Source organism: Andrographis paniculata, unplaced genomic scaffold (genome assembly GCF_009805555.1).
Source record: "Andrographis paniculata isolate CXL003 unplaced genomic scaffold, ASM980555v1 Contig62END, whole genome shotgun sequence".
Taxonomy (NCBI): domain Eukaryota; kingdom Viridiplantae; phylum Streptophyta; class Magnoliopsida; order Lamiales; family Acanthaceae; genus Andrographis; species Andrographis paniculata.
In genome coordinates this window covers 1,889,103-1,916,985 of record NW_026137598.1, presented here as the reverse complement: position 1 = coordinate 1,916,985, position 27,883 = coordinate 1,889,103, and the positions used below count along the sequence as shown (strand labels likewise).

General features: G+C 39.4%; 1 protein-coding gene across 4 annotated transcripts; it reads right to left on the bottom strand.

Annotated features, from left to right (window-relative positions):
* Window positions 1-198: 198 nt before the first annotated feature.
* Window positions 199-27,882, bottom strand: LOC127260658 (uncharacterized). Of its 4 annotated transcripts, XR_007840770.1 has the most exons (6): window positions 27,369-27,882; window positions 26,923-27,294; window positions 26,676-26,852; window positions 26,467-26,609; window positions 477-603; window positions 199-394 (listed from the first exon to the last, which is right to left on the bottom strand). XR_007840770.1 is itself a non-coding variant. In XM_051288499.1 (3 exons), exons 1-3 carry the CDS (start codon window positions 26,561-26,563, stop codon window positions 25,908-25,910), a joined length of 483 nt encoding a protein of 160 aa, XP_051144456.1. In that variant the 5' UTR covers window positions 26,564-26,669; the 3' UTR covers window positions 25,587-25,907. The 4 variants fall into 4 exon arrangements, 1 of the variants encoding a protein (XP_051144456.1); XR_007840769.1 differs by lacking the exons at window positions 199-394; window positions 477-603 and adding an exon at window positions 25,584-26,368 and having other exon boundaries at window positions 26,467-26,566; window positions 27,369-27,874; XR_007840768.1 differs by lacking the exons at window positions 199-394; window positions 477-603 and adding an exon at window positions 25,588-26,368 and having other exon boundaries at window positions 27,369-27,766.
* Between the last annotated feature and the right edge of the window lies 1 nt (window position 27,883).

The window sequence follows — 27,883 nt, the reverse complement described above, 5'->3', positions numbered from 1 at the left end:
GCCATTTGAACTTACTAATGCTATAGGCTCGTTCATGTGATTGATGAGTCATGTTTTAAGGAATGTTATAAATAAGTTTTTGGTAGTATAGTTTGATGACATACTTGTTTATAGTAATTCGATCGAAGCACATATTTTATATTTACAAGTTGTTTTGGATGTTTTACAGGCTGAAAAGTTGTATGCTAACTTAAAAAAATGCAACTTTTGTGTCGGCAATGCATTATTTGGGTTTTATTGTAGGAAAAGATAGAGTATGCGTAAATTCTGCGAAGGTTACAACCATCCAATAGTGGCCCACACCTACAAGAGTATATTATATGTAGTTTACATGGTCTTAAAAGTTTCTACTGTCGATTTATGCAGCACTTCAGCATGATTGCAACACCCTTAACTGCAATTACCAAAAAATAGGATAAGTTTAAGTGAGGAAGTAAACAACAAAATACTTTCGATACTTTGAAATTGAAACTTACATGTGCACCCGCATTTGCTTTGCCTGATTTCTCTAAATTGTTTGAATTTGATTACGATGCTTCTGATGTAGGTATTGGTGCCATCCTCTCTCAAAAAAAGAGATCCGTTGTATTTTTCAGTGAGAAGCTACATGATGCAAAAAAGGTGCATTCCTCGATGAGTTTGTTGTGTACACAGATCATGAATTTGTCAAGCATATTGAATCTTAAAATAAGTTGAGTACGAGACACATCCAATGGATCTCCTTCACTGAAACATTTCCCTATGTTGTTAAATACAAAAAAAGTAAGAAAAACATCGTTGTGGATGCATTGTCACGTATTTATGCACTTGTTACCACATTGGTGTCTCAACTATTGGGTTTTTCATATTTGAAAGAATTATATGCAACTGATCCTAATTTCTATGATATATTTTCTAAATGTAATTCACATTAATTTGAAAAGTATCATGTACATGATGGATATTTGCTGCAAGAAAATAAATTGTGCATGCCTAAATGCTATTTTGAGAGAATTTTTTATTTGGGGAAGTCATCTTGAGGTTTGATGGGACACTTTGGTAGGAAGAAAACACTTAATCTGTTGCTGGAACAATTTTTTTTGCCACAAAAGAAAGTTGAAATTAAAGCCGCAATTTTTTGGTGTACAATATGCCTTTCTTCGAAGTCTATTGTTCATTCAAATGGTTTGTATACTCCTCTACCCATTTGAGGTTTTTTATGGTTTAAACCCATTAACTACTCTTGATCTTATGCCATTGCTATGCATGAGTATGTTAGTTTTCATAGCAGGAAAAAGGCTGAATTTGTCCGATAACTCCATTCACAAATTCGGGATAACCTACGAAAGGCAGTTGACTATTACACGAAATAAGCTAACCGTGGGAGCAAGAAGGTAGTATTCGAGTCAGGAGATTCGGTTTGGCTACACTTAAGGAAGAAAAATTTTTCAAAATTACTAAAGTCAAAGCTTACTCCCCATGACAATGGGCCATTTCGAGTATTGGAATGCATTAACAACAATGCATATAAACGTGAACTCCCAAGTGAGTACCGAGTTTATGCTACCTTTAATATTTACTTAATTCTTTTTGATGTAGTTGATGATATCTTTTATTCGGGAGAACAAGAAATCTTTTCAAGAATGTGAGAATAACGCGGACGTTCCAATGATTCAAATGCCAATGGGACCCATCACTTGAAGCTGAACTCATCACTTTTGGACCTGATGATTTTTCATGAATAATCAATTTAAGGATGATGCTTGGAGACCACTTAGCTCTCACCACACACTACTCCAATGAGACTTACAACAATTGGAATTGAAAAAGCAAGAGAATTGCTAATTGTGGAAGATTATAAAGGGAATAACTAATATGAAAGAATATCAAAAGAATCATAAATATTGAAGATTATCAAGAGAAATACTAATTATGAAAGCTTATCAATAGAATCATCACTTATGGAAACTTTTAGAAGTTCTCTTAACATAGACTTCCTTTTTATTATAAGTTTTCATAGTATAATTTCATATTTAGAGCTTTACTTATTATTTGTTTTCTTATTTAAATATTTCCTTATAGTTAGACTTAGCTTTTGGTTTATTTCATTTATTAATTGTTTCATTCTATTTTCCTCAAGAACCTTTATAAAAGGTCATTGCCTATCATTGTAATAAGACAATTTACATCTTGAATCAAATTTTACTTTTATAATTTTATAGTATTATGGAGTGATTTTCTCGCATTCAGAGTCTCAAATTGGGTCTTTGGAGATATTCCATCGGTCCATCGTTTCCTATCATTTGCAATGGGATTTAGCCTATAGTTTTGATTTTAGGTTTGAGAATAATTTCGTGGTTGGTTATCATCCATGCTAATTTACATCGTCTGCACTATTTTTTCTTCTTCATTCTCCTTTTTCTTCATCTAGATTTTGAATCTATTGGTTCAATTGAACTTCATGGATAAGGAAAATATTTTGGGTGTAACTATACACAGTCGGGCCGTTTTAGTGCCTCAATCAATTCTCCGCCAAGTTTAGTGAACACTGGCTTCCTTCTATTAGTTGACAAGATTTTCTACACTATCTTTTTGATTTTCTTATACAATTTCTCAAAATCCCTCCTTAAAGTTTTCATAACTAATATCCTGATTGGATCTATCGTTACAGAGCTAATAGCGTAGGCCTTTCTTTGACAAACAGATTCTCAGAACATAGCACAATTAACAAACTTGAACCTACATTATCAACACAAAATTGAACAAATAATCAATAAAATAGAATAAAGCTATCATTGTTATGCTATTTTGAGCTCTATCCCTCTTCTCATAATGAAGCGAACAAAGGTTCACTAGAGATTCGATGTGAAGAAGGGTGAGAATTTAAAATCTCTAAGCCCATGCTATTAGAGATGGAATCGAAGTATGTTAGGGCATCGATGTATTAATTAACATATGATAAGTTTGAATTTTACCTTAAATCGACCTAAAATCCATGGAATAAGCTTGGATTTTTTAATTTTAAAGGTCATAAAATTCACGATTTCTAAAGCTTATAGAAGAATTTACTGTGCCGATAAAGTGGAAAATGACTGGGCACTTGGGTATTTATAGACATCCCAATGTTGAGCGAGAATTCTCTCTCACAGTTCAAATTTTATAGAGTAAATAGATATAAAGGTAATATGGCTGAGTAATTTTGATACCCACGAAGTTGGTTCGTTGCTTAGCCAACTCCCGTATGTTGATGAGCCAGTATTAGGCTATCCAATAATCAATACAGGTTAAGTGGATTGAATAGACTACTCATATCAACAATGTGCACATTCCTTTTCGAGAACCCTACTGAAATAACTCTAGAGTTAAGTGTGTTTGTCCTAGAGTAATTTGAGCATGGGTGACCACTTGAAAAGTTTTCCATAGTCCGCGTGAGTGAGGATAGAAGCACTGGAAGGACTTGCATTGACCTGTGGGACGAGTCTTCAATCCTGACATGCATGAGAAGTTAAATTATATTCAAGAGTTAAGCGTGTTTGCCCTAGAGTAATTCTAGAGTTAAGCGTGCTTGCCTTAGATTAATTCATCCAAGTAAATAGTTCGGCATGGATATCTTTATTTTCTACCATGACAACCCTCATCTCAAGAATGTTCTTCTTAGGATTGTAAGCAAATAACTGGCCATAAAAGACTTATTAATGACATATTAGGATAGATGAACAACCTAAAAACAAAATCACAGTCAATCGTACTATCACACACTATCATAGTCATACAACATAATTTGCACAGAAAATTGCATAAATTTTAAATTTCAAGGAATCTTAGGCATACAGTGAAGCCTTTTGCAAAAAGAGTAAAAGGTGGGGATACAAACCTTCCAAGGCATTATTTTGATTTGCAAGATGGTAAAATTTAAGGTTTCCACAAGCAGGTTCGATTATGAATACAGAAGCAAAACATTCAACATGTAAGTTGCAAAAACTGAAGGCGTAAAAACTATTGTATCAGCGGTAGGCCTATAATACTCTCGAGTCTTGTAAGTTGTTTGGATATAAAATCGGGGAAGAATAAGTTCTATGAGTTATTTATGCTTCAGAGGAGTATTATACACACATTATCTTGTAAGTTTTCTCTTCTATGATGAAGTGAATCAGACTTATACAAAATTGTGGCTTAGCAAAACCAGTTTGATCGCTGGCCAATTACAATTAAGCTGCAGGGACCACTACAAAAAATATAAAAATAAAAAACTGAACTTACTCAAGGACAAATGCCCACGACCCAATCTCAATTAATTGCATCACTCACAAACTTGAAAGCTTGTTCAATTTCCCAAGTGAAACAGGAATGCTTCCACAGCGGGAGGGTTTAGGATCCCTGAAGGATCCTAAAAAAATAAAGAAAAATAATATAATATATGAACTTATAGAGAGGAATTCCAAATTTCACTTATAATTTGGATTGAAGTGTCTAAAATAATAATCCATCAGATAAAATTGAAGATAATCATTAGATCCAATTACAGAAAAAGAGAGTTGGTGAAATAACAAAGAAATAAAATATATGTAACACTTTTTATCAATATTACATTAGAATATTATCAAATATTAGTTCAAAAAAATCACCAAATCAATCATGGACTGCATAAAACCAATTTTTTTGAGATATTATTGGATATCGATATATTTAAACAAACTATCAAGTTTTCTTAGAAGCAGAAGGTTCTATAATATCAAATCCAATTTCAGATCTTACTAGTGGAGCAGTACTGAAGCTCTTCATGTAGCATATATATAGTAAGTTCTTTGGAAATATTAGAGAAATAATAAATAATAATAATAATAATAATACTACACACTGACCATTTTGGAAAACAAAATCTTTTGCCCCAATGAGGATTTCAACCACAATATGTCTCCAAAATAGAGATAGGAGTTAGAAAATTCAAGTAAACCAATGAATAGATTTTCTCACAAATTTTCAAGCTGAGAGTTTTTCCAATTCATTTAGAATCAATCCACTTAACTAGTTTGTCTACAAAAATTTATGTAAAAAAAAATTACGAAGATTGGTGCTAATCATATGCATGTAAAAAAAATAATAATTGTTGATGTATTTTTTCAACAAACAAAAAGTAAAATTCAAAGATATGGAAATATCCTTAAATTTGATTAATTAGTGCCTGAGATTAGAAATCTCTAAATATTGTACGGTACATAAGAAAATTAACTGGAAAAATGCTGGAAATTTAAAGTGGTGATCCCCGAATCTGACATTGTTTTTGTTGAAGTTGATTGAAGATCCATCGCCAGTTGCAAATTTTAATCCTTAAATACTCTTCAGAAATGGTACTGGAAACCGTCGCCCGAACGGTTACAACGCCTCTTTTTCAACCGTCTACTAACCCTTCTCCTGCTGGCACGTGCCCTCAACCGACCGAAGTATCATTTTCACTTACTCTCAACAATATCCGACTCTTTGGACCGACCGCAGACCTTCCGCCCTTTTGGCCCAAACACAACTCTTCCGCCCTGTTGGTCCAACTGCAAACCTCCCGACTTGCAGACCACCCAACTTGTTTGTTCCAGCCGCAAACCTCCCGACTTGCAAACCACCCGATTTGTTTGGTCTAGCCGCAAACCTCCCGACTTACAGACCATCCGACTTGTTGGTCCAGCCGCAAACCTCCCGACTTATAGACCATCCGACTTGTTTGGTCCAGCCGCAAACCTCCCGACTTATAGACCAACCGACCCGCGGACTTTCCGAACTACGGACCTTCCGACCTGCGGACCTTCCGACCTGCGGACTTTCCGACCTGCGGACCTTTCGACCTGCGGATATTCCGACCTGCGGACCTTCCGACCTGCGGACCTCCCGACCTGAGGACCTTCCGACCTGCGGACCTTCTGCCCTACGGACCTCCCGACCTGAAGACCTTCCGACCCGCTATTTTTTAAGAAATATATCTACTTTCACCTGAGTTCCCCGCGGTGCCCCTCGACCAATTCGATCACCTCAATCGTTAGGCCCATTTTTCTTTTTTCCCTTGCGCTTTTTAACCTAATTCTAAATTTCATGTGTAACAACTTGCCCGCCGCCAATGGACTTTCAAACGCCATTTCTCAATCGCCATTTGGAAGTTCATAAACCACAACCCCTCTGAGGAATTGCCTTTGCAACTGCAATCAGTTTTTTCTTTGCAACACTCCCCGTCTCTTCAAAACTACTCCTGTTAATCACAATTTCTGCAACTCCAAACCATGGCGAATCAATACATCCCTGCACTCCCCTTCGATGGATCAATCCCTGAAACCACTCTTGTGTCGACGAAAATGCTAACACCAACCATTCGTCACTATTGCACAACTTCTGAAGACTCCAACCGAATGAGAGAAGTCTTGGAAGCTCGAAACCTACTAGTTGTCAACAATCCTAACTACAATGCAGTCCGCCTCCATGACAACATCAAAACTCATTTGACAGACCCCAAGGATCCATACCGCACCCGGTACCAAAGACTAGCAGAACATTTCCAGGGTCAATGGAAAGCTCAACAGGTTGACCAGGTCATACGTCTATCTACACTCCCATGCCACTTGCACGAAAGAGTTCTTTTAGCAATGGCAGCGTTCTGGCACCCTGAGGTGTGCACCTTCTTGCTTCCTACAGCCCCCATCGGCCCCACACTCATGGATGTGGCCATGATCGCTCATCTGCCAATCGTAGGGGAAGACTCTGTAATGGGTGCCCTAGATGGGCAAGAGCCTAATGCAGACCATTTGGGCTGGTCTCTGACGGATTTGAAGGAATGGGGCTGGACAAATTTTTAAATGATAAAAAAGGAGCAGACGAGACCTCTGCTGGTCGTTTATTCTCTTTGGGCACTCTTTTTCTTGCCAATCTTTTTGAAGGATTATCTAGGGTTAGCACCCGCCTTACAGAAAAGGATGGTAAAAAATTAGACACTACTGCGTCGGGTCCTTTTTGGTTCCTAGAACTATGGTTCTGTCTCTATTTTCCCGACGTTTTCCAACTCGGTCATCCTCCCATTGTCCCCACACTTGAGAAGTCTCTTGGAGTAGCCCTTAACTGACTTTGCTTAGGTCGTAATAACCTCCAAGCATCTGATCCGATCATAACTGCCATTCTTGCTGATAATCGAAATGACACCCATTTCTACATCATAGAAGGTATATTGGTTATGCATCCGGCCTGTTTTGGCCATTCCCTGTATCCTCACCTTTGTCCGAACCAGACCCACTTCCACATCCACTTTCTCTTTTTCTTGGGATGTTGCTATTAAGCCCAGGTCCTTATTTACTAGTAAGAAAATTGATAAGAAAGGTCCCAAAGTTTTTTATACCTTCAGCTACCAGCCTCAATTTTTGGCACGTCAATTCGGATGCCAACAAGGCTTACCTGGTCCCATTGCTCATCCACATTTAATAATTCAAAGCCCAGATGGGAGAGCCGTTCCTGATTTGATTGCCCCGTACGTATCCCAGCTCACTAATTACATAACTTCCAACTTCTATATCTCTTTCAAAACTTTTCCAGCTTCAATCGAAACCTTTCGCGAATGGTGGTCGGTCACCTGGGCCCTAATTGCTATTGACAAGGATCACCTGTTGGGCATCCTTCTTCCTCAACCTGCGCTGATATTAGGGACGACCCCACTAACTAATGTCGAAGGAAAATAATTACTCAGGGCACTGGGTCGGGCACTCCAAAAAGAAAAACAAGAGCCTCTCAGACTCAAGCTATTCCCCCATCTGGAGACAATCAACCGACCTTAATCAACCGCCCATCAGGTCGGGCCACTATAAAGACCCGACCTCGTCCAGGTATAATCTCATATTCTCAACTTAACTCGATCATTTCCTTACTATGGTATTAATCTTTATTTTTATATTCAGGTCTGACTTCAGCCATAGTGACCGCCCAACCTGCTTCCAGATCAACTAAAGCAACAGAGCCACCAGCCGACCAACTCTACGAACCTGAACCCCCAACCAAACGCCGGGCCTCAAAGAAAATACCTTCATCCGCCGAACGGGCAACAACAAGGGTCTCATCCCCGAGTGAGGCGATTGCTTCAGAGATGGGTAAATTACCTTATGTCACTTCGGACCCATCTCTGCCTCCTATGGTGCCAATGGCCACACCTGCATCCGCCTCCACTACAGATGCCTCTGATGTGGTCGCTTCAAAAGATAGAAATGTCCCTGATGTGGCCATTCAAATTGCTCCGGACGAACCAGATGCGGCCGCCCCAGAATCGCCCGACCAAGGAGCAGCCGATGTGAGGGCAGCCGTCCTAGAGGTAGCCGAACCAAGGGTAGCAGACCCGAGGGCAGCAGACCCTCTTCCAGAAGCGGACGGACAGGCAGACGAACCTATGCCTGTTCAACCGAGGGGACTCTTACAGGAGTTACAAGAGATTCCCTCATCTGAATCAGAGACCTTTGTTAATCTGGTAAACTCGAGATTCCTTCTTCCAAACTACAAACTAGTATTAACATGATCTTTAACACACTATATCTTCATCACTCAGGGGCCCAGATCCATACCACAACGTCCACTTGAAGCCGCCGACGAGTCAGCCATTGCAGTACCAACCGCCCAGCCTTCCAGACTTATGGCTATTTTGGCACCTTTAGTGACCACCATCCGTGCAGAGGTACGTACAACCTTCACAATTGATTCATGACATTTATGCTCCATTCAGTCTGAAATAAACATCCTTTCCTCTAGGGATGTTCTGACCTAGCCCTCTTGTCGGCTGTCCCCATTCCGACGGACATCCGAACTATAATTACACAGGCTGTTGACCAACCTTTCCCTGACCTGGGATCAGACTTGCTTGACAGCCTCCTTCAAGCCATTGGTGGTCTCTTTTTCACATGTCTTCAGAGTCGGCTGCTACCTCCATTCTTCACCAGTTGATGGAGCAACTATCAGAACTCCGAAATGAAGTTTTGTTCGCTCAAGTTTTGACGACTGAGACACCCTTGCCTGATTTGGATCGAATAAGTCTGGAGGCTTCCTTGACCAAAACCAAGGAATCCATTCAACAGGAAATTGGCCGATTAGAAGGCCTGAATAATGCCAAGGCACAAATAGAGGGATCAATCCAACAAAAGGAAGCCGAACTGAGGGCGCTCCATCAAGAAAGGTCTATCCTGGAAGGCCATATCAACGACGAGCAATGCCTGATTGATCGGTACAAGACCAATGCAGCCGACCTGGACTAGGAATTACAGATTCATGCCCGATCCCAACTCATAAGGCAATATCAGTCGGCTGCCAATAACAGGCGACTTTCCAGGACCGAAGATAAATGGTCCCAGATTAAGCTTGTTTTAGGATCTCTTCTGTAAACTTTTTGGAAACTTTGACTTAGTAAATAATATTTTTTGTCCTAATGTTAAGGATCACTTTCCAAGTCTCAACCCCCCGGGGAACCAATCAATTCATCACCCTTATAAATACTTGCAATCCTTACAAATCAACAAATCAGCGTTTACCCAAAAATCAACCTTGAACACGCCTACCAACAAGTATTAAAATGCCACATCATCGTCCTCATGTTCCTGTAAACAATTGGCAATGTATTATCCAACCTTTTTTTGTGGGTAATCATCCAGTTGGAGGTCATGCCGAAGACCTGCTATGCATCCTCAAACAATTAGATTTCAAATTCAGATTTTCCCAACGAGGCAGAAAGACCATCCATCATGTTATTCACCTGATGGAAATTGTACTAGAAGGATATGAAACTCTTCGGGATATTCAATATCGTCTTCCCGACATTGATCATCACATGGATTTGATTGAAAACCATGTGACAGCTATACTCCCAGACCTCGGCTGGGATCATACCTTCTTCAATCAACGCGTAGTCTTTTCAAGATTACGCACTCTTGTTGATCGTGAGCGCCAAGCTGTGACAGACATAAAAGTTCGGACCGACTATGATCTTGAGAAGATGCAGGACCAATGGGAGAAGTACCGACCTAGCTTAGAGGACCTTATTGATGAAGAGCCAGAACTAATCCCTAATCACTGGAATGACGATTCTGACTCAGGAGAAAGTAATCCTCTGCACGAATCAACATCTGATAATGAATGAACCCTTGTTAGGTTCGAACCCGTGGCCAACGGGTTCTGAATAAACTTATTGTTTCATGCTTTCTTGTTATCTGAAAAGGCAGGAAAATACCTCTTCAGATATCTAGCATTAATACAGTCGTGTACTCTTTTACCTTCTTGATTTATAATAATAAAGGCACCATTTCCGATCTCCTTTTCAATTATGAATGGTCCCTCCCAATTCGGGGACCACTTTCCTAATTGATCAATCTTCTTATATGTTGGAAGAATAGTCTTCCAGACCAAATATCCTTCTTTGAATGTTTTGTAAAAGATTTGTTTTTCATAAGTCTTGGCCCTGATCTCATTCTGCTTTACAATTTGATCAATTGCATGAAGTCGGTTGACATCCAGACTTTCCAATTGTTGCAGCATCAGTTGTTGGTATTCCTCAGTAAATTCATCATTGGTAAAGCTTGTGCGTCCAGATGAGACCTGCACCTCGGCTGGCAACACAGCATCTTGTCCAAAGGTGAGTTGATATGGTGAAAACCCTGTGGCAGAACTTCTGTTATTCCTATGTGCCCATAAGGCTCGAGATAACAACAGATGCCATTTCCTTGGGTTCCCTTCAATCGTTTTCTTGATAATTCCAATAATAATCTTGTTAGCTGCTTCTGCCTGCCCATTGGCTTGGGGGTAATAAGGCGAAGAATGATTCAGACGAATACCAAACTCTGCCAAGAAGCTTAAAAACTTCTCCCCAGTAAAGACCAGACCTTGGTCGGTTGTTACTGAGTGAGGTATACCATATCTATATATGATCTGATTCAGCACACCTCCTTCTGATCCACATTTTTCAAAGCAACCGCCTCCACCCATTTGGTGAAATAATCTGTTGCAACCAGAATAAAACAATGATTCTTGGATGAGGGAGGATGAATTTTACCAATGATATCCATAGCCCAAGACTTAAAAGGCCATGGTTTTACCATAGCTTGCAATTCCGTGACTAGTAAATGAATTAACTGCCCATGCCTCTAACATTCTTGGCAGCCCTTGGCAAATTGTATGCAGTCTTAAAAAATCTTTGGCCAAAAGAAACCTAAACGATGAATAGCCCATCTTATATTCAGGCCTGCCCGATGAGCTCCACATATTCCACTGTGCACTTCTGTCATCACCTCCAAAGCTTGCTTGGGCCCCAAACATTTCAAGAGCAATCCCTTGAATGTTCTTTTATATAGCACTCCTTCTACCAATTGGAATCGCAGAGCTTTCAGTCGAATTCCAATCGGTACATTTGCTCTTGGGTCTTGTAAATACATGACAAGTTCTGTCCTCCAGTCGGTTCCTGTTTCTGTCTCAGGGCCGACTTCTGCAAATATATCTTTTAGGATTCCCTTACAAGCTTTTTGAGCTAAATCATCTGCAAATTGATTCTCCTTTCTAGGGACGAACTCAATTATCACTTCGGAGATCTTTGATAACAACCGACCTACCAAATCCCCGTATCTGCGTAGGTGGGGATAATTGCAAACATACTGTTTGTTTACCTGGTTAATCACCAATTGAGAATCCCTTTTTATAATAACCGACTGAACCTTTCTGGCTATCAAAGCCTCAAATCCCAAGATTAAAGCCTCGTACTCTGCTGAATTATGGGTCATGGCTTCTAATTGCAACTGCAAATTGACTCTTTGACTCTCTGGTCCTTCCAACAAGACACCTGCACCTGATTTGTTTCCTGAGGTAGAACCATAAAAAAATATTAACCAATTTCGGGTGTTTACATAAGATATACACCCAGTCGGTTGCTCCTCACGACTTGCAAAGTCTGCCAAAAAATCTGCCATTGCTTGGCCTTTGATCGCCCTCAAAGAAGAATGATACAAATCGAAAGGGGCCAATTTAATGGCTCATTTCATAAGTCTGCCATGCATCGTAGGTCTTTGCAAAATTAACTTGATGAGATCAATCTTTCAAATAACCTCAACTCTTCTGGGCAACATATAATATTCAAGTTTGGTGCACGCGAACACCAGTGAATAACACATCTTCTCCAGCATCGTATAATTTGATTCTGGTCCTGTGAGAGTCTTGCTCAAATAATAAATTGCCCTTTCCTTTCCATCATCTCCATCTTGAGCTAGCAAGCAACTGACCACTTCATAGGTATTTGCCAAATAAAGTTTGAGGGGTCGAGCTTCCTTGGGAGGCATCAACACAGGTGGCTGAGCCAATGCTTGCTTTCTAGCCTCTAGAGCTATCTGTTGGTCTGGTCCCCATTCAAAGGCGCTTCCTCCTGCCTTCAATAATTTAGCGATTGGTCTGACCTTGCCAGCAACATTGGAAATGAACCGCCTGAGATAATTTACCTTTTCCAACAGGCTTTGAATTTCCTTAACCGTCTTGGGCGGTCGGCTGGCGAGAATTGCCTTGGTTTTATTAGCATCGATCTCAATGCCCCTTTCATGAACCAAGAACCCCAAAAAACTCCCGGCTGATATAACAAAAGCACACTTAGTCGAGTTCATTTTCAATTTGTACTTCTTCATCCGACTGAAAACATCTTTAAGATCCCTCAAATGTTCCTCAAAACTAGAAGATTTGACAATAACATCATCAATATATACTTCCATAGACTTACCAATGAGATCATGAAAAATTGAGTTAATGGCTCTCTGATAAGTCGCCCCAGCATTCTTCAAACCAAAAGGCATAATTGTCCACTCATAAATACCTAATGCTCCTGTACATCTAAATGCCGTCTTGTGAATGTCTTCCTCTGCTAAAAAGATTTGGTTAGATCCTGCATAACCATCCATTAAACTGAGAATTTTGTGCCCTGCTGCTGAGTCAATTAACATGTCGGCCATAGGCATCACATACTCATCTTTAGGAGTGGCCATATTAAGGTCTCTAAAATCGATGCATATCTTGATCTTCCCATTCTTCTTAACCACTGGCACAATATTGGCCAACCAATCCGCATAACGGCAAGGTCGGATGAAACCCACTTTAAGAAGCTTCTGAATCTCTTCTTTGATCTGAGACATCAAGTCAGGACTCATACGTCTTGGAGATTGCTTACAAGGCTTGAAATCCTTCTTAATGGGTAATCGATGTTCTACCAGACTTCGTTCTAAACCGGGCATTTCTGAATAATCCCATCCTAAACAATCAATATTGTTTCTTATAACCTCGAGCATCAATTTTTGTTGCTCTTCAGACAAATAACCACTCATCCTGATTATTTTTGGAACCAGATCGGTTCCTAAGTTGAAATCCAGTAAATGATCTTGTGCTGAAAAAGTTGGCTCTGTTTTCTCTAATAGATCAGGCCAACGAAATTGTTTATCTTCTTGGAAATGAACATCATGTATCTTTTTTATTTTTTCTACTTTTTTCAAAAGCTGGTCTAAATAATACTAATTAATAAGTAAACTACAATCTTGTAAATCTGCACCCTCTATAAAAATATACTATAAAAAGTAGGTCTGGCATACTCAAGAGCCATATAGTACAACTGTTCTTTAAAAGAGCATTGAATTCTGGATAATGAATTTAAAACCCTTCTTTGGGTACTCATTAGCCATAAAAAACTGATACATTGGAGGTACATGACCAGAATAAAAAACTGATTCTTGAACTTGTTCTGAGGCTCCGAATGGATTGTCATTTGCTTCCATTTTGAAGACCTGATTGCCTTCCCAAAACATTAATTGTTGATGCAGTGTGGATGGCACACATTTAGATGCATGAATCCAATCTCGTCCTAATAAAATTGAATATGTAGTGTCTGCGTCCACCACAAAGAAAACAGAAGAAATCTTCTTCGGACCGACTTCAATTGAGGCGACCAACATGCCCTCTGGTCTGATCGGTTGCCTTGTAAAGCTAGTCATCTCAAAATCCACAGGAGATAGATCGTGAATTCCTTTTCCTAACTTCTTGAGAGTCTTTAATGGCATTACATTGAAGAAGGCCCCATTATCTATGAAAACCTTTGTGATTGGTTTCCCACAAATATGAACATTAAAGTACAGAGGCTTCAAATGAGACGCCATGCCTTCTGGGATGGGAGGGAAGACTATTGGAGGAACCTCTGACTGAAAATCAAAATCTGAAATCTTTGCCCATTCTGGTTCCTTTATAAAATCATCCGCCAGACTTGCCCACAAAGGTTTTTCCTCTACCCAATTAATTTCTGTCATTCGGCAGGGGATACGTGGCCCTAGTCGAGATTTAACAGACCTTGACACGGTTTCTGGAATTTCATCATTGGTTTCAATTTCAGGTTGAATCGTCAGAGATTCCAAATGAAATTCCTCCAGTGATGGGTTAATGTTAACCTTCTCACAATACTGACATCTGAAACCCTCAACTCTTTCATCAGACAAGCCTTTACCCTTTCTTTGCATGGACCGACCTCCCTCATTGTATTTAGCAGTGTCTCGTATGCTGGTCGGCTGCTTTGACAGGGTGACCTCAATGGGCCGACCTTCTTCTGCTTCATTTAGCTGCTCAAACGAAACGAACCTGATGGACCGACCTCTTTCAATATACTTGGCAGTGCCTCGGCTGTCGTTCGGTTGCTTTGATGAGGCGCCCTGTATGTACCGACCTCATTCTTAAGAGTTGTTAGTGCCTTGCGTACTTGATTGCCTCGAGGAAGCGACCTTGTCTCTGTATCTCGCAACGTACCTGCGTTTGGCATTCCGAATCTGAGTACGATTCATGCCTGGGAAGCGAGGATCCACATCAATTGGTAAAGGTTTCTTATTTCGAGTCCATTTGCTTCTGACCGAACCCGTCCTCCTAGTCGGGTGGTCGCGGACCAACGCTTGCTCCTTTAATTCTACATTAAAAGAACCGTCTTGGTTGTCCCATTTTTCAGCCACTGTTTTTTCACAGACCTTGAGTTTCTCCTCTGGTCGGCCACTTTTTGATGAATTCCCTTTTTCAGTTCTAGAACTTGCTTGTATATTAACCATTGTTGTGGTTAGTTTTGGAAATGGTTGTTGCTCCACACCCAAAGTAATGTATTTGAGCCGACCTGCCTTAATAGCCTTTTGGATCTCATTTCAAAAATGAGTGCATTAACTTGTATTATGTGTGAAGGAGTTATGCCACTTACAGTATGGTCTCCTTTTGATTTCTTCCTTAGTAGCCAACCTCTGCCCCTTTGGAATTCGAATTTGACCATCAGTTAGCAAAATATCAAATATCTCATCAGCCTTTGAATTGTCAAAGGTCGGTTGCCCTTTAGCTTCAGTTCCTGGTGCTGGCTTTAACTTAGAGCATACATAAGGTTTCCCTGAAATTATTTCGGCCGTCATCTCTTCTGTTTGATCATAATCAAAGTCGTATGACTCTGTTTCCATACTAGTCATATGTTGACCTTTATTACGCCTGAAATTCTTATCCCTTTCCCTGAAAAGAGATTCTAAACGTCCAGCCTTGGATGCGAGACTTGCCAATCCTCGACATCATGTGCAGTGAGCGCATCTCTTAGGCGACCATACATATTTCGGACCACTAAGTCGGTCATCTCTTTTTCATTGATTATTGTAGGACATCGTCCTTTCATCAATCGCACCCTTTCAATAAACTGTGAAGCTGACTCTTCTGGATATTGTTTCATTTCCAATAAATCAGTCAAAGAGGCCATTGGCAAGGGATTGAAAAATCTGGCATGAAATGCCATCTCCAAACCTTCCCAAGTTTGTATTTGCCCAGGTGGCAGACTTACAAACCAGGAAAAAGTTGTCCTCGTTAGAGACAATCCAAACAGTTGTAACTTGTAAAAAGGATTGTTACAAATTTCCCCTAACTGTGCTGTGAAACGCCCCACATGCTCTATAGTAGAGGATCCATCCTCTCCAGAAAAAGCATGAAAATCTGGTGGCCTGTAATTCCTTGGGAGAGGATATTCATTAATAATCCTTTCTGGAAAAGGTGTTTGATAAGCAGGTCGGTTGGCCATCTGAGGATTTAGACCAAAATGAACCCTCAATACATGAGTAATTTCATCACCCAAACGAAGATGTTGATGATCAGGAATATCAATGGGATTTTGCACAGGAATAAAAATAGGATCTTGCACATGTCCCCCTGGCCTTTCCTCCCTTGTAATGTTCGGCTGCACATTCTCAACCCTTGGCCCCAAAGGAATATTATTTGGAAAAGTTAGAGGAGTTTTTCCCCTATCTGTTCGGTTGAACGTTGTGGCGCTTGGAAATGTGTTGTCCACATATGATGGCCCTGCAAAATTTGCTTACATTCTTGATGGTGACACCCCTGGCGGCGTCTGGGTGGGTTGAAGAGTAACCCTTGATAATGCTTGATCTAACATGTTCTGCATAAGATTTTGTTGCTCCCGCAACATGTTCTGCATAACCGAAGTTTGCTGATTGTTCATTTGTTGAACATAAGACAACCAATCGGTAGGTGGTTGGGGAATCTCCCCTGAATTTGGCATGACAGGTGGTGAAATATTTTCTCCCACCGGTGCTGATGATGATTGAGGTTGTAAGCCTGCCATATCGATCTTTCTGATAATTCGGCCAGACCTCAGTCGTATGAAATTCTCTGATAATACGGGATCAGCAATCTTGCCTTTCTCCCACTGTGGTCGCCAAGTTGTTGAAGTATTTTCTCAACAAACAAAAAGTAAAATTCAAAGATATGGAAATATCCTTAAATTTGATTAATTAGTGCCTGAGATTAGGAATCTCTAAACACTGTATGGTACATAAGAAAATTAACTGGAAAAATACTGGAAATTTAAAGTGGTGATCCCCGAATCTGACTTTGCTTTTGTTGAAGTTTATTGAAGATCCATCGCCAGTTGCAAATTTTAATCATTAAATACTCTTAAAAAATGGTACTGGAAACCGTCGCCCGAACAGTTACAACGCCTTTTTTTTGACCGTCTGCTAACCCTTCTCCTGCTGACACGTGCCCTCAACCGACCGAAGTATCATTCTCACTTACTCTCAACAGTATCCGACTCTTTGGACCGACCGCAGACCTTCCGCCCTTTTGGCCCAAATGCAACTCTTCCGCCCTGTTGGTCCGACTGCAAACCTCCCGACTTGTAGACAACCTGACTTGTTTGGTCCAGCCACAAACCTCCCGACTTGCAAACCACCCGACTTGTTTGGTCCAGCCGCAAACCTCCCGACTTATAGACCATCCGACTTGTTGGTCCAGCCGCAAACCTCCCGACTTATAGACCATCCGACTTGTTTGGTCCAGCCGCAAACCTCCCGACTTATAGATCAACCGACCCGCGGACTTTCCAAACTACGGACCTTCCGACCTGCGGACTTTCCGACCTGCGGACCTCCCGACCTGAGGACCTTCCGACCTGCGGACCTTCCGCCCTATGGACCTCCCGACCTGAAGACCTTCCGACCCGCTATTTCCTTAGAAATATATCTACTTTCACCTGAGTTCCCCGCGGTGCCCCTCGACCAGTTCGATCACCTCAATCGTTAGGCCCATTTTTCTTTTTTCCCTTGGGCTTTTTAACCTAATTCTAAATTTCATGCGTAACAATAATAATAATAAATCATTGAGAAAATAATTATGCATATAAAAATACAAATGAAGGAATTTTGCAAGAAATGATAAACAGTTTGTGCTAACATATAATCACTGTAACTTGAAACATTGCAAGGCAAATTAAAAAAAGTTCACAAAATAAAAGCTATTCCGCTCCATAGAAAACGCATTATTTCGTGTCACATAAAAGAAAAATATTATAGAATGAACATAAATGCCTTATAGAAAAAAATCAAACATTTAAAATCATATCCGCTAATTTTAATTTACAAGAAATAAACTTGTGCGCATTGAGGATTGATACAGACATCCTCATAGAGAATGATAGTAACTTACAATGATTGTAACTATGTAAAATTCCCCATTTCTTGAGAGATTTCCCCATAGAATTGATTTAAGTATTCATAGTTTAATGAGATTCATATTAAATCAATAAATTTATATTTTAGGATACATTAAATATTAAAATTTAATTTGTGTGGAAAATTTGGTCATTTATGAAATCATTTTATGTTTAAAAAATTATGATCAATATATATTAGTAATAGTTACTCCCTCTATTCTACTCAATGTACCTCTTTAAAATTTTGTGGTAGATTAAATATTAATACTAGTATTTTATTTGTTAGTAAAAGTGTGTAAGGGATTCTAATATTTTTTATCCTTTGATTTTATGTATAAAGTAATTATATGTGCAATGGTATATTTGTAGTTCAAGTATAATAAATGTATTTTGATTTTAGTGTATGATGACTTTTACTAAAATAGAACATAGATATTTTTTAGTGAGACATATAAAAATTGTAAAAATAGTACTTTGAGTTGGGACGGAGATAATATTTTAGTACCTTAATAACTATATTAATTATTTTTCTAATATATATTTATTAACATACAATATATAAATATATCAAATAATTTATAATATTCGTATGGCCAAAAAATTATGCTATTTATTTAGTATAAAGATTAAAAAATAATATGATTTAAGTATTGTTGAGCATAGAAATTTGAAACTAGAATTTTGGTCCAAGATATTGAGCCAAATCAGGCCTGGTAGTGGGCCCAGGAGTCTGAATGGATGTTGGGCCATTCATAAGACCAACTGATTGGCCATTCAGAAGACCAACTTATTGGTTCTTTCAAACAATTGTCTCGTTAGGTACATATTGGTCGGGACTAAGGGACGTGAACGTGGAGGAAGTATGATTCATCAGAAACTGGCAAAGAGTTAGGAGTCGAGCGGTCAGTTTTAACTGTCGATATAGCAGTATGGGGTATGAAGTGTGGAACTACCGTCAGTTAGGCACACGATCTGGGTAACCGATTGATGAACAACTTAGAACAGTTTGAATGTTTTTATATAAGGGCTTCAACAAGAAAGGATCAAATGTCTTCAATTGAAAAAAATTTCAAGAAAGCTCCATTGGGGATTATCATTTCATATTTCTATTTTTTTATTTAATCTTTTAATATAATTAAGTCTTGTGCTTAGAAGTTTCCAATCTTAACTACAATTTTTTTTTTAATTTTGTTATTAATTTGTTGAAACTCCCTCCTCAACAAATTGGCGACCATAGTGGGAGGTAGCCAATATTGTTGATCCTACGTCTGAAGAAAATTTCATATGACTCAATCCGGCCTAATCATCGGAAGGATCCATATGACAAGCTCTCAGTCCCAGACCTCTTGTATGTCCGTCGGAGTTTCTATGCCAGCTGTAGCGACTGTCCTAACTACATGAGAAGAAGCTCAAGTACCAACCGAATGGTTAGCATATGTTCAACAAATGAACAATCAACAAATAGCAATTGTGCAAACTATGTTTCGGGAGCAACAAAACCTGATGCAAAACATGCTCGATCAAGTTATGTCAAGAGTCATACTGCAATCTGTCCCTACACCTCCAAGAATGTTCATTTCTCGACTTCAAGCAAATTTTGTTGGTCCATCATACGTGGATAGCACTATTCCAAGTTCCGTATGATGGATATGAGAATAATCCCTCTCACTTATCCTAACAATATCCTACTTCGAGGAAGACCTAATGTCATCCCTTCAATTATCCACAAGAAGAAGTATGAGAAGGACAAGCCCACGACTCTATACCTATTCCTGACCTCCCACCACTCAGGGTTGATCCCGAAGAAGGCGCACGTGTGTTAAGAGTACATTTTGGCATAAATACTCAAATGGCTAACCAGCACATCAACGAAAGACTATCTCCAGAAAGGATCATCAATGAGCATCCTTCCTAAGGAATTATAGACCCCTTGAATTCCATGTGTTCTCAAGGGAGGATGGTTCTACCACCATTGAGCATGTAGGTCAGTTCACTACCCAGTTAAGTGAGGTCTGTAACAACCCATACCATTAATTGAAGTTTTTTGGTTTGTCCTTGACCGGGACACCATTTTCTTAGTTTTCCAATCTACCACATGAGCAAATTCAAACGTGGGAAGGATTAGAATTAGTTTTTTATGATAGGTTCTTTAATCCTATTCCAACTGTATCTTTAATTGTTTTGAGACTAGGTATATGCCTATAGAAAGCGCATCCCATTTTGTCTAGTGGATTTGGTTCTTAAAGGGAAGATGCCCGACTATGATCGATGAGAAGAAGATGACCAACCTGATGGTCAAGAACATGCACACACGTCTACAAGAGGCTCTCACCACCCATGATATCAAAGATCTAGCAAGGTTAGCTTCTAAGGCAGGTCGGTTAGAATCCTTGTTTAATGAAAATAGCCAAAACTTCAGGCAAAGCGTAGTGCAACAAATGGACAATATGGATATGGAACCATACCTGGAAAACGTGGATCAAGAGATGGATATCAAATAAATGGTAGCCGAAATAGTAAAAGGAAAGCCATAGTTGTCCTAAGTTAAAGTCTATCCCAAGAACAAAAAAGAACAAAGATCAACCAACTTTTGATACCTCTAAGCCGGATGAGATTTTGGATATATTACTGACGGATAGCCACATCCGAATTCCTAAGGGTCAGTGATTAACAACCAAGAAGAAGATCAAAGGCAGACCTTATTGTAAGTGGCATTATTCATTTACTTATAACATAAATAACTGCACACATTTTCAGAAGGAAATACAAGTGACATTAGAGAGGGCCGAGTCAAATACATCACATTGAGAGTGGAGCAACAACTTTTTTCAAATGTAATAATGCCTGCTATATCTACTCAGTTGGGTAGAAAACTGAAGAACAGGTTCGTGCAATAGGTTGTCTAGAAGGGTCAAGATGAAAAACTCAAGATCCATGAAGCTCAAATAGTACAAAAATAGGACCACTAAGATGGGACTTATGGGGTGGAAGCTAAGAACCGACCCTTGATTCGGGGTAGACCGATGCGAAATCCACACATAACCAATGAGAGATGGAGTCAGAACATAAAGCCAATACCAATAAACATGGACCTTCAGTTCCCAAGTATGAGTCGTATTCAAATTTTTAATGCCAAATGTATATATGCTTCCATGCAAGGTAGGCGACCAAACTTGAAGTGGGCTGCCAATGGGAAAGATCATGTTGTATGAATACAATCCAACTTTGAGTTTTCCATTGATACTGATATAGATCAGAGCTTCGTTCAAAAAGGTCCATGAGAATTTAGAAACACCACGCAAGAAGACCTAATGCCTCCGATATCAATTTTTTTGCCAAATTAGCATAGATGCAACTTTGGAAAATTTTTAGAGAAGCAAGAAGTGTCATTTGGTTCCTTTTGATTGGAAGAAATTGGATCTCTCATGAAGGGTCAGTAACAAAGTCAATATCATTTCCAAGTAAAAATGATAGGAATATATTGTTTTATGTAAGAACCAATTTGGGCTCGTCTTACTGAAAAAGTTTAGAAAAATATGAATGGGCAGCAATAACTTTCCCCGACCTACAGTCGGATGCTCCACCTTTGATGGTGTTCTTTTCCATTCTGGAAGGGGTAGTTCATCATCTCAAGCCTTTTTTACATCAGTTCTCACACTTGTGGCAAACCATTCGACATGGTCCTCATTGACAATAGGACAATCTTCAATGTTGGGCCTTTAAAAACCCTTAAGAAGTTAGCAGGTGAATGTCTGATTTAGCTCTGGTGGATATTGAGATGACTATCTTTACTAGACAACCAACCAAGCCAGAAGAAATGGTAGCACCAATCGAAGTGGGGCTGAAAGCAATATCTACCATTTTCGTTATAGTGGATACAAACACCACTTATTCATTGCTTCTAGGGAAAGATTGGATTCATGCCTTAGAATGTGTATCGTCATCCCTACATTAACAATTAATATTTTTTTAGGGCAACCAGGTCCTCAAGATGGAAGCCAACGCAAACCCTTTTTGGTCATTGGAAGCAATTAAAGAATCTATGCTTTATTTGGGGCATGTTCTGCCAATCTCAGGTCATTGGAAGCAATTAAAGAATCTATGCTTTATTTGGGGCATGTTCTGCCAATCTTATAGATGGTTTAGTTAAATGAGTGCACATGGCAAAGTTGTAAGCTCACCAGTCAGGAGTATATGTTCTTATAAAGGAACATAATTTAAACTTGGTAGCTCATTGAAAACCAATATATCATCATTGTTAGTAATTCCAATGGTTGACACAAGAATCAGTGAATGCAGTATTCTAATTAGTCAGTCTTATTTTAGACAACTATTAAATAGGCTGCAAACTTTGAGATGCACTATCGAGGTTTGCAAGGTGAGAAGGAAAATGTCAGCGGGAAAATATGTTTGAGATTGGAACCATCTTTTTCGCCTCAAGATCCACTAAGAGAGTATAATTTAGGACCAAACAAGACCACAAAAGCTATCTAAGTGGGTGGTTTGTTGTCTCTAAGACAAAAAAAAAAAAAAAAGAATTAGTGGTGTTACTTCGGGAACGTGTGGATTATCTGGCATGGGATTACTGGAGATGCCAGGGTTGGAAAGAAATATTATTGAGTATAGGTTGCCAATTAAGGATGGATTCAAACCCTATAAGCAACCACCTTGACGGGTGAGTCCTGAGTTGATGCCTCAAATCAAAGAAGAAATTGAGAAGTTGCTCCAAGTGGGGTTCATTTGCTCATGCCGTTATGCCGAATGGTTGGCAAACATTGTGCCCATTACCAAAAAAATGGTAAGATCGGAATATGTATTGATTTTAGGTATTTGAACCTAGCAACTTCCAAAGATGAATATGTCATGCCAATGGCCGACATGCTAATTGATTCGGCTGTTGGACATCAAATTCTTAGTCTCACAGATGGATATATTGGGCATAATAAGATATTCCTCAATGAAGAGGATATCCGTAAAACATCCTTCAGATGTCCCAGGGCCTTGGGTATCTATGAATCTACTGTGATGCCATTCAGTTTGACAAATGCTAGAGCAACCTACCAAAGAGTCATGAATGCTATGTTTCATGATCTTATTGGTAATTCTTTTGTGGAGGTTTAAATCAATGATGTGGTAGTTAAATTGGTTGAATTTGAAACTCATTTGGCCGAGTTGGAAGAGGCATTCATTCGAATGAAAAGATATAATATGAAGATGAATCCAATTAAATGTGCTTTTGGTGTTTCAACACGAAACTTTCTTGGATTTTTGGTGCATGAAAGAGGAATTGAGGTTGATGTGAATAAGGCTAAAGCAGTTCTGGCGATCCGACCACCTAAAATTATTAAGAAGGTACAGAGTGTGCTGAGAAAGTTATTTTTTAAGAATATTCATTTCAAATTCCGCAAGAAAGATGAAACCCATTTCAAAATTGCTGAAAACATAAACATCTGAATTCGCTTGGAGACCAAAGCAACATAAATCTTTGGAATCTATAAAGAAAGCGCTTGTGGAACCCCCCGTACTTGTGCCTCATCGAGGAGATTGACCATTCAAAATGTATTTGGCGAATACCCATTATGTTATAAGTTGTCTCTTAGCATGGGATTGGGTAGACGGTAAGAAAAGATCAATTTATTATCTCAAAAAACCCCTTGCTGGGCCCGAATTGTATTATAGCATGCTAGAAAAGATGTGCTGCTCACTAGTATTTGCATGCGCCAAACTAGAATACTACATACTGTTTTGGGAGACAAAGGTCATTTCCAAAATAGATTTAATAAAATTAATTCTGCACAGACCTAATATATAGGGGACATTAATTAAATGGGCTATTAAACTAGCTCTATTTCCATTAACATATATGCCTATTAAGGTTGTGAAGAGACAAACGGTGGCCAATTTTCTGGCTGAGTTTTCGGGGAGCATGCAAGAAGAGTCAGAAAGTTGTCAACTTATGTTGGTATGCAACTATGACACATGTTCTTTGATAGATCCAGTTCTATCTAGAGGTCGGGAGCCGGAGTTCTGTTGTAGGGGGACCTAACTCAGAAAAAATCAGGTTGAAGTTACAACAGGAAGCGATGACTCATAATTTGGCAGAATATGAGGCTTTAATCCTTAGTTTGGAAGCGATGATGAAGAAATGAGTGCACTCAGTTGTTATACAAGGGGATTCGAAATTGATGGTGAATAAGGTGTTAGGTCGGTACTCTTGCAACATACCCCTATTATGCATCATTTGTTTTTTCAAATTTCAAAAGTGGTCATCGAGCATATCCCAAGGTCGGAAAATCGGCATAGTAATAACATGGCTCAAAATGCTTATAAACAGGTATTCAGTAGATCTATCCTTCATATTGAATCAAATTCGAATGAATCTGATGATTGGAGAATAGAAATAAAAGCTTATTTGGAGGAACTGAATTTGGTGTTACGTTTCAGAGTACATCTGAAAGCACTCCAGTTTTAGTTGGTAGAAGGAGTTTTGTATATAAGAACCATCGGCGATGTATTGCTAAGATGCTTAGGTCCTGAGGAGTCAGTAACTTTTATGGAAGAGGTGCATGGTGGTGTATGTCGAGCCCGTTGTGTAGGTTTGAATATGAGGTAGGCCATACACCGAATGAGATTTTACTGGCCAAAGGTTTTTAAGGATTATTCGATTTGCAAGAAGCTTTCATGAGTGCCACAAACACGGCCCATTAAACGACCTACTGACTGTGGAGCTCCAAACGAAAATTAAACCATGGGATTTTAAAGCATGGACAATTGACATAATTGGGAATATCTTTCCTACCTTTTTCCAAACATCATTGTTTTATTCTGGTGACAACCGATTACTTTACTAAATGGGTAAAAGCGATACCATGAAAGAATGTGATGCAAAATGAGGTAACTGAATTTGTGTTAAATCAAATCATGTATCGGTTTGGAATCCCACATAGGCTTGTTCACGACCAAGGCTGATTCTTTACAGGAAAAAAGTTTGTTGGGTACTTGGCTGATTTCAATGTTAAGTTACACCACCAGGCCATCCCTTACGGGACAATATTTTATTGATTAGTAGAAATATGTAAGATAGTTTTAATATTTTATTATTTGTAATTTTATGTATAAATTAATTTTATGTGTAATGATATATTTATAATTTATATAAAGATTAAAAATATTTTAGTATTAATGTGCAATTAGTTATACTATAATAGAAAATAGATTAAGCTATAAACAAGAATTGTAAAAAAATACTTTCAATTGTAATAAAAAAAAATATATTTTTATATATTTATATAATTATTAAAATACCTTTCTAATATAAATATTTAACTTAATAAAATTGAATAAATTTGTTAAAAATATCCGGCCTAGCTCCCTCCCTGTTGCCCCCCCGAACCAAACGTCCTAGCTCCGCCCTATGTTTGAGTACTTGTATCAGGTTTTCCGCATGGCCGTCGATAGGATGTTGTCCAACCATGAAAGGTCGAAAAGAGTTTTCCAATTTTTGCTAAGGACTCGAATGTATGGGGAAGACATTAGTGTGTTGGCAGGGAAAAGAAATGCAGTTGTATCAGGCGGAGGTTGGGTGTGCAATGAGATTATCAGGAGATACATTTTATTTATAGGTTAAGTTTAAATTCCTGGTTCAGTCCTACAGTTAGGATATGTTGTTAGAATGCTTAGATCCTATGAAATAGACTAGGTTTTTTTAAGGAAAAATATGACAAGATCAAAAATAGGAGCTAACTGCAACTTTTTACAAAAAAAACATCAAGTCCAACCCGGATGTTGGACCATTTACACTCAAGTTCAGCAGTTTGGTGGTTATGGAGAGCAACGTGATGCTCATGCACAAGCCACAACCGAATTGAAGCTTGCAATTCACATGTTAGTTGAGTTTGGTTATGTTGGTACTCATCTATTAGTTGCTTCTCTTTGGCAATACAACTGTCCAGGGTGGCCCTATCCCTCCGGAGGCTATCCAACTCTTGTTGTAGGCGATCCAATTCTCTTTTTTTGGCGCTAAAATATTTATCCATAGTTTATTGGGAGTAGAGAAGGCTTCGAGTTGATCATGAGCTTTTCTAAGATCCGCATCAGCCTTGGAAATGGATGTTTCAATCTGGACCGATTGAATTGCAGACGGTTGAGAGGGCCTGGCTAGAGGGATCCAAATTAATGATAACTCGGTTTATACCTCCAGAATCCACTCCATAAGTGGGTGTAGAAGGGGAGTGGCACTTGGTTCGGCAGAGGAATGGACCAACAAATCAAGTACGACCTCAGCCAAGGCGTAAAGGACCTTATTGACCAGGTCGAAGAGAGGAGTTGAGGCACAATTTGTCACCACCTGTTGAGCCTCGGTAGTGATAGGAATATTGGCTGAGGGCGTAAGGTCGGTTTGGCATTGTGAGCATAAAGGATATAAGTAAAGTTCCAACAAGGTATTTTGTGCATACAATAGAAGAAGGAGTTGATACCTGGTCCTGGACGGCTGTGAGGACGGATGGAGCAAGGAGTGGAACCATACGAAGGGGGGGCCATAGAGCACCTATACTTCAACTTCTGACTCTTCATAGGCTACCATGGTAGCGGGTTGGTCCAGAAGGATTGTGTTCCAAATCTTATAAGCAAAATATAGTGAGGTTTGCAGATAAGGGCATAGACAGGGGAAATAGTTTAAACTTACCATTTCATCCCAAGCCTGAATGATCCGTAGAGTTGGAAAAAGAGATGTCCTCTGTGTATAGAAGGCTCCTTCACTAGATTAGGTGTGACCTGGTTAAGCCGGCCGAGCAGCGTCTTCAATGTGTTGGTAAACTATACCAACCTGTTTGTCAACAGCCTCGCCGGATCCAGAACATGCCTAAGGGAAGGTTCTCCAATCAAAGAGAAAAAATAAAAGTTATTTATGAAAGGACAATTTAGGAACATACTGAGGGGGACCCCACTTCGGTGGAAGGATCAACTGTGGGGGTGATTGAAGTCGGGGGAGGAATTTTCCTCATAGTCGGTTCCTCTACCCAACTAGTCATTGAAGACTCTTCATCATATGGTGATGCTGGAAGTTGTTCTGGTGTGTCAGCCTGGGGGATTAAAGTTGGAGCCTCATGATTCAATTGCACGGTGCCTATAATGAATAAGCTTTAGTAAATTTCAAACTGTGCAACAAATGAACAAATGAAATATCAGGAAGGAAACTTATTGATGGAGTCAATGTAGCTTGAACAGTCCCTTGAGAGGGCCGAATGATGTTGGTCAAAGTGGCATGTGCTCTCGGGCAGTAGTGGTTGATGGGATCGGATCGCCTACCAAAAAGCATATTTCCAGATCAGATTGAGTAAAGGCTAGCCTATTTACAGAGTAAGGTTTGACAATCTACCGATGTTAGGTGGAAGATGGCGAAGGATATTAGCCGCCAGCCAGTGGGTCTCTAGGGGTAAAGAGAACCAATAGTCTTTGACCGCTTGTTGATCTACAATGTTCATAGGGGCAATCGCCGGTTGGACTGTCGATCTTTTCTTTGTTTTCTTTGCAAGGGAGCTCGGGCTAGCTTCGGTCGCGGTCATCCGCTTGCAATGAGCTATCGGCGGTAAGGTACGAGGCGTTTGAGGTCTTAAGGTTATGACGGTCATAGGAAAGAGTACGCCCATCAATTCCTCAAATAGTCAGCCAACCAGTGCCCATGTGATTGACCAGCATTCGGAAAACGAGTCGACGGTTCTTGCAGAGGATTTAAACGGAATATAATAATTGGAAGTAATATATTGAGAGAATTGGGTAAGATGTGGTTGGCTTACGAAAGGCTCTACATTACCATCAGTGCTTTGGGTGATGATGTAAGGTATGCCAAGAAGACCGAGTAAACCTTGGCAACAACCAAATTGGTGTGCCAAG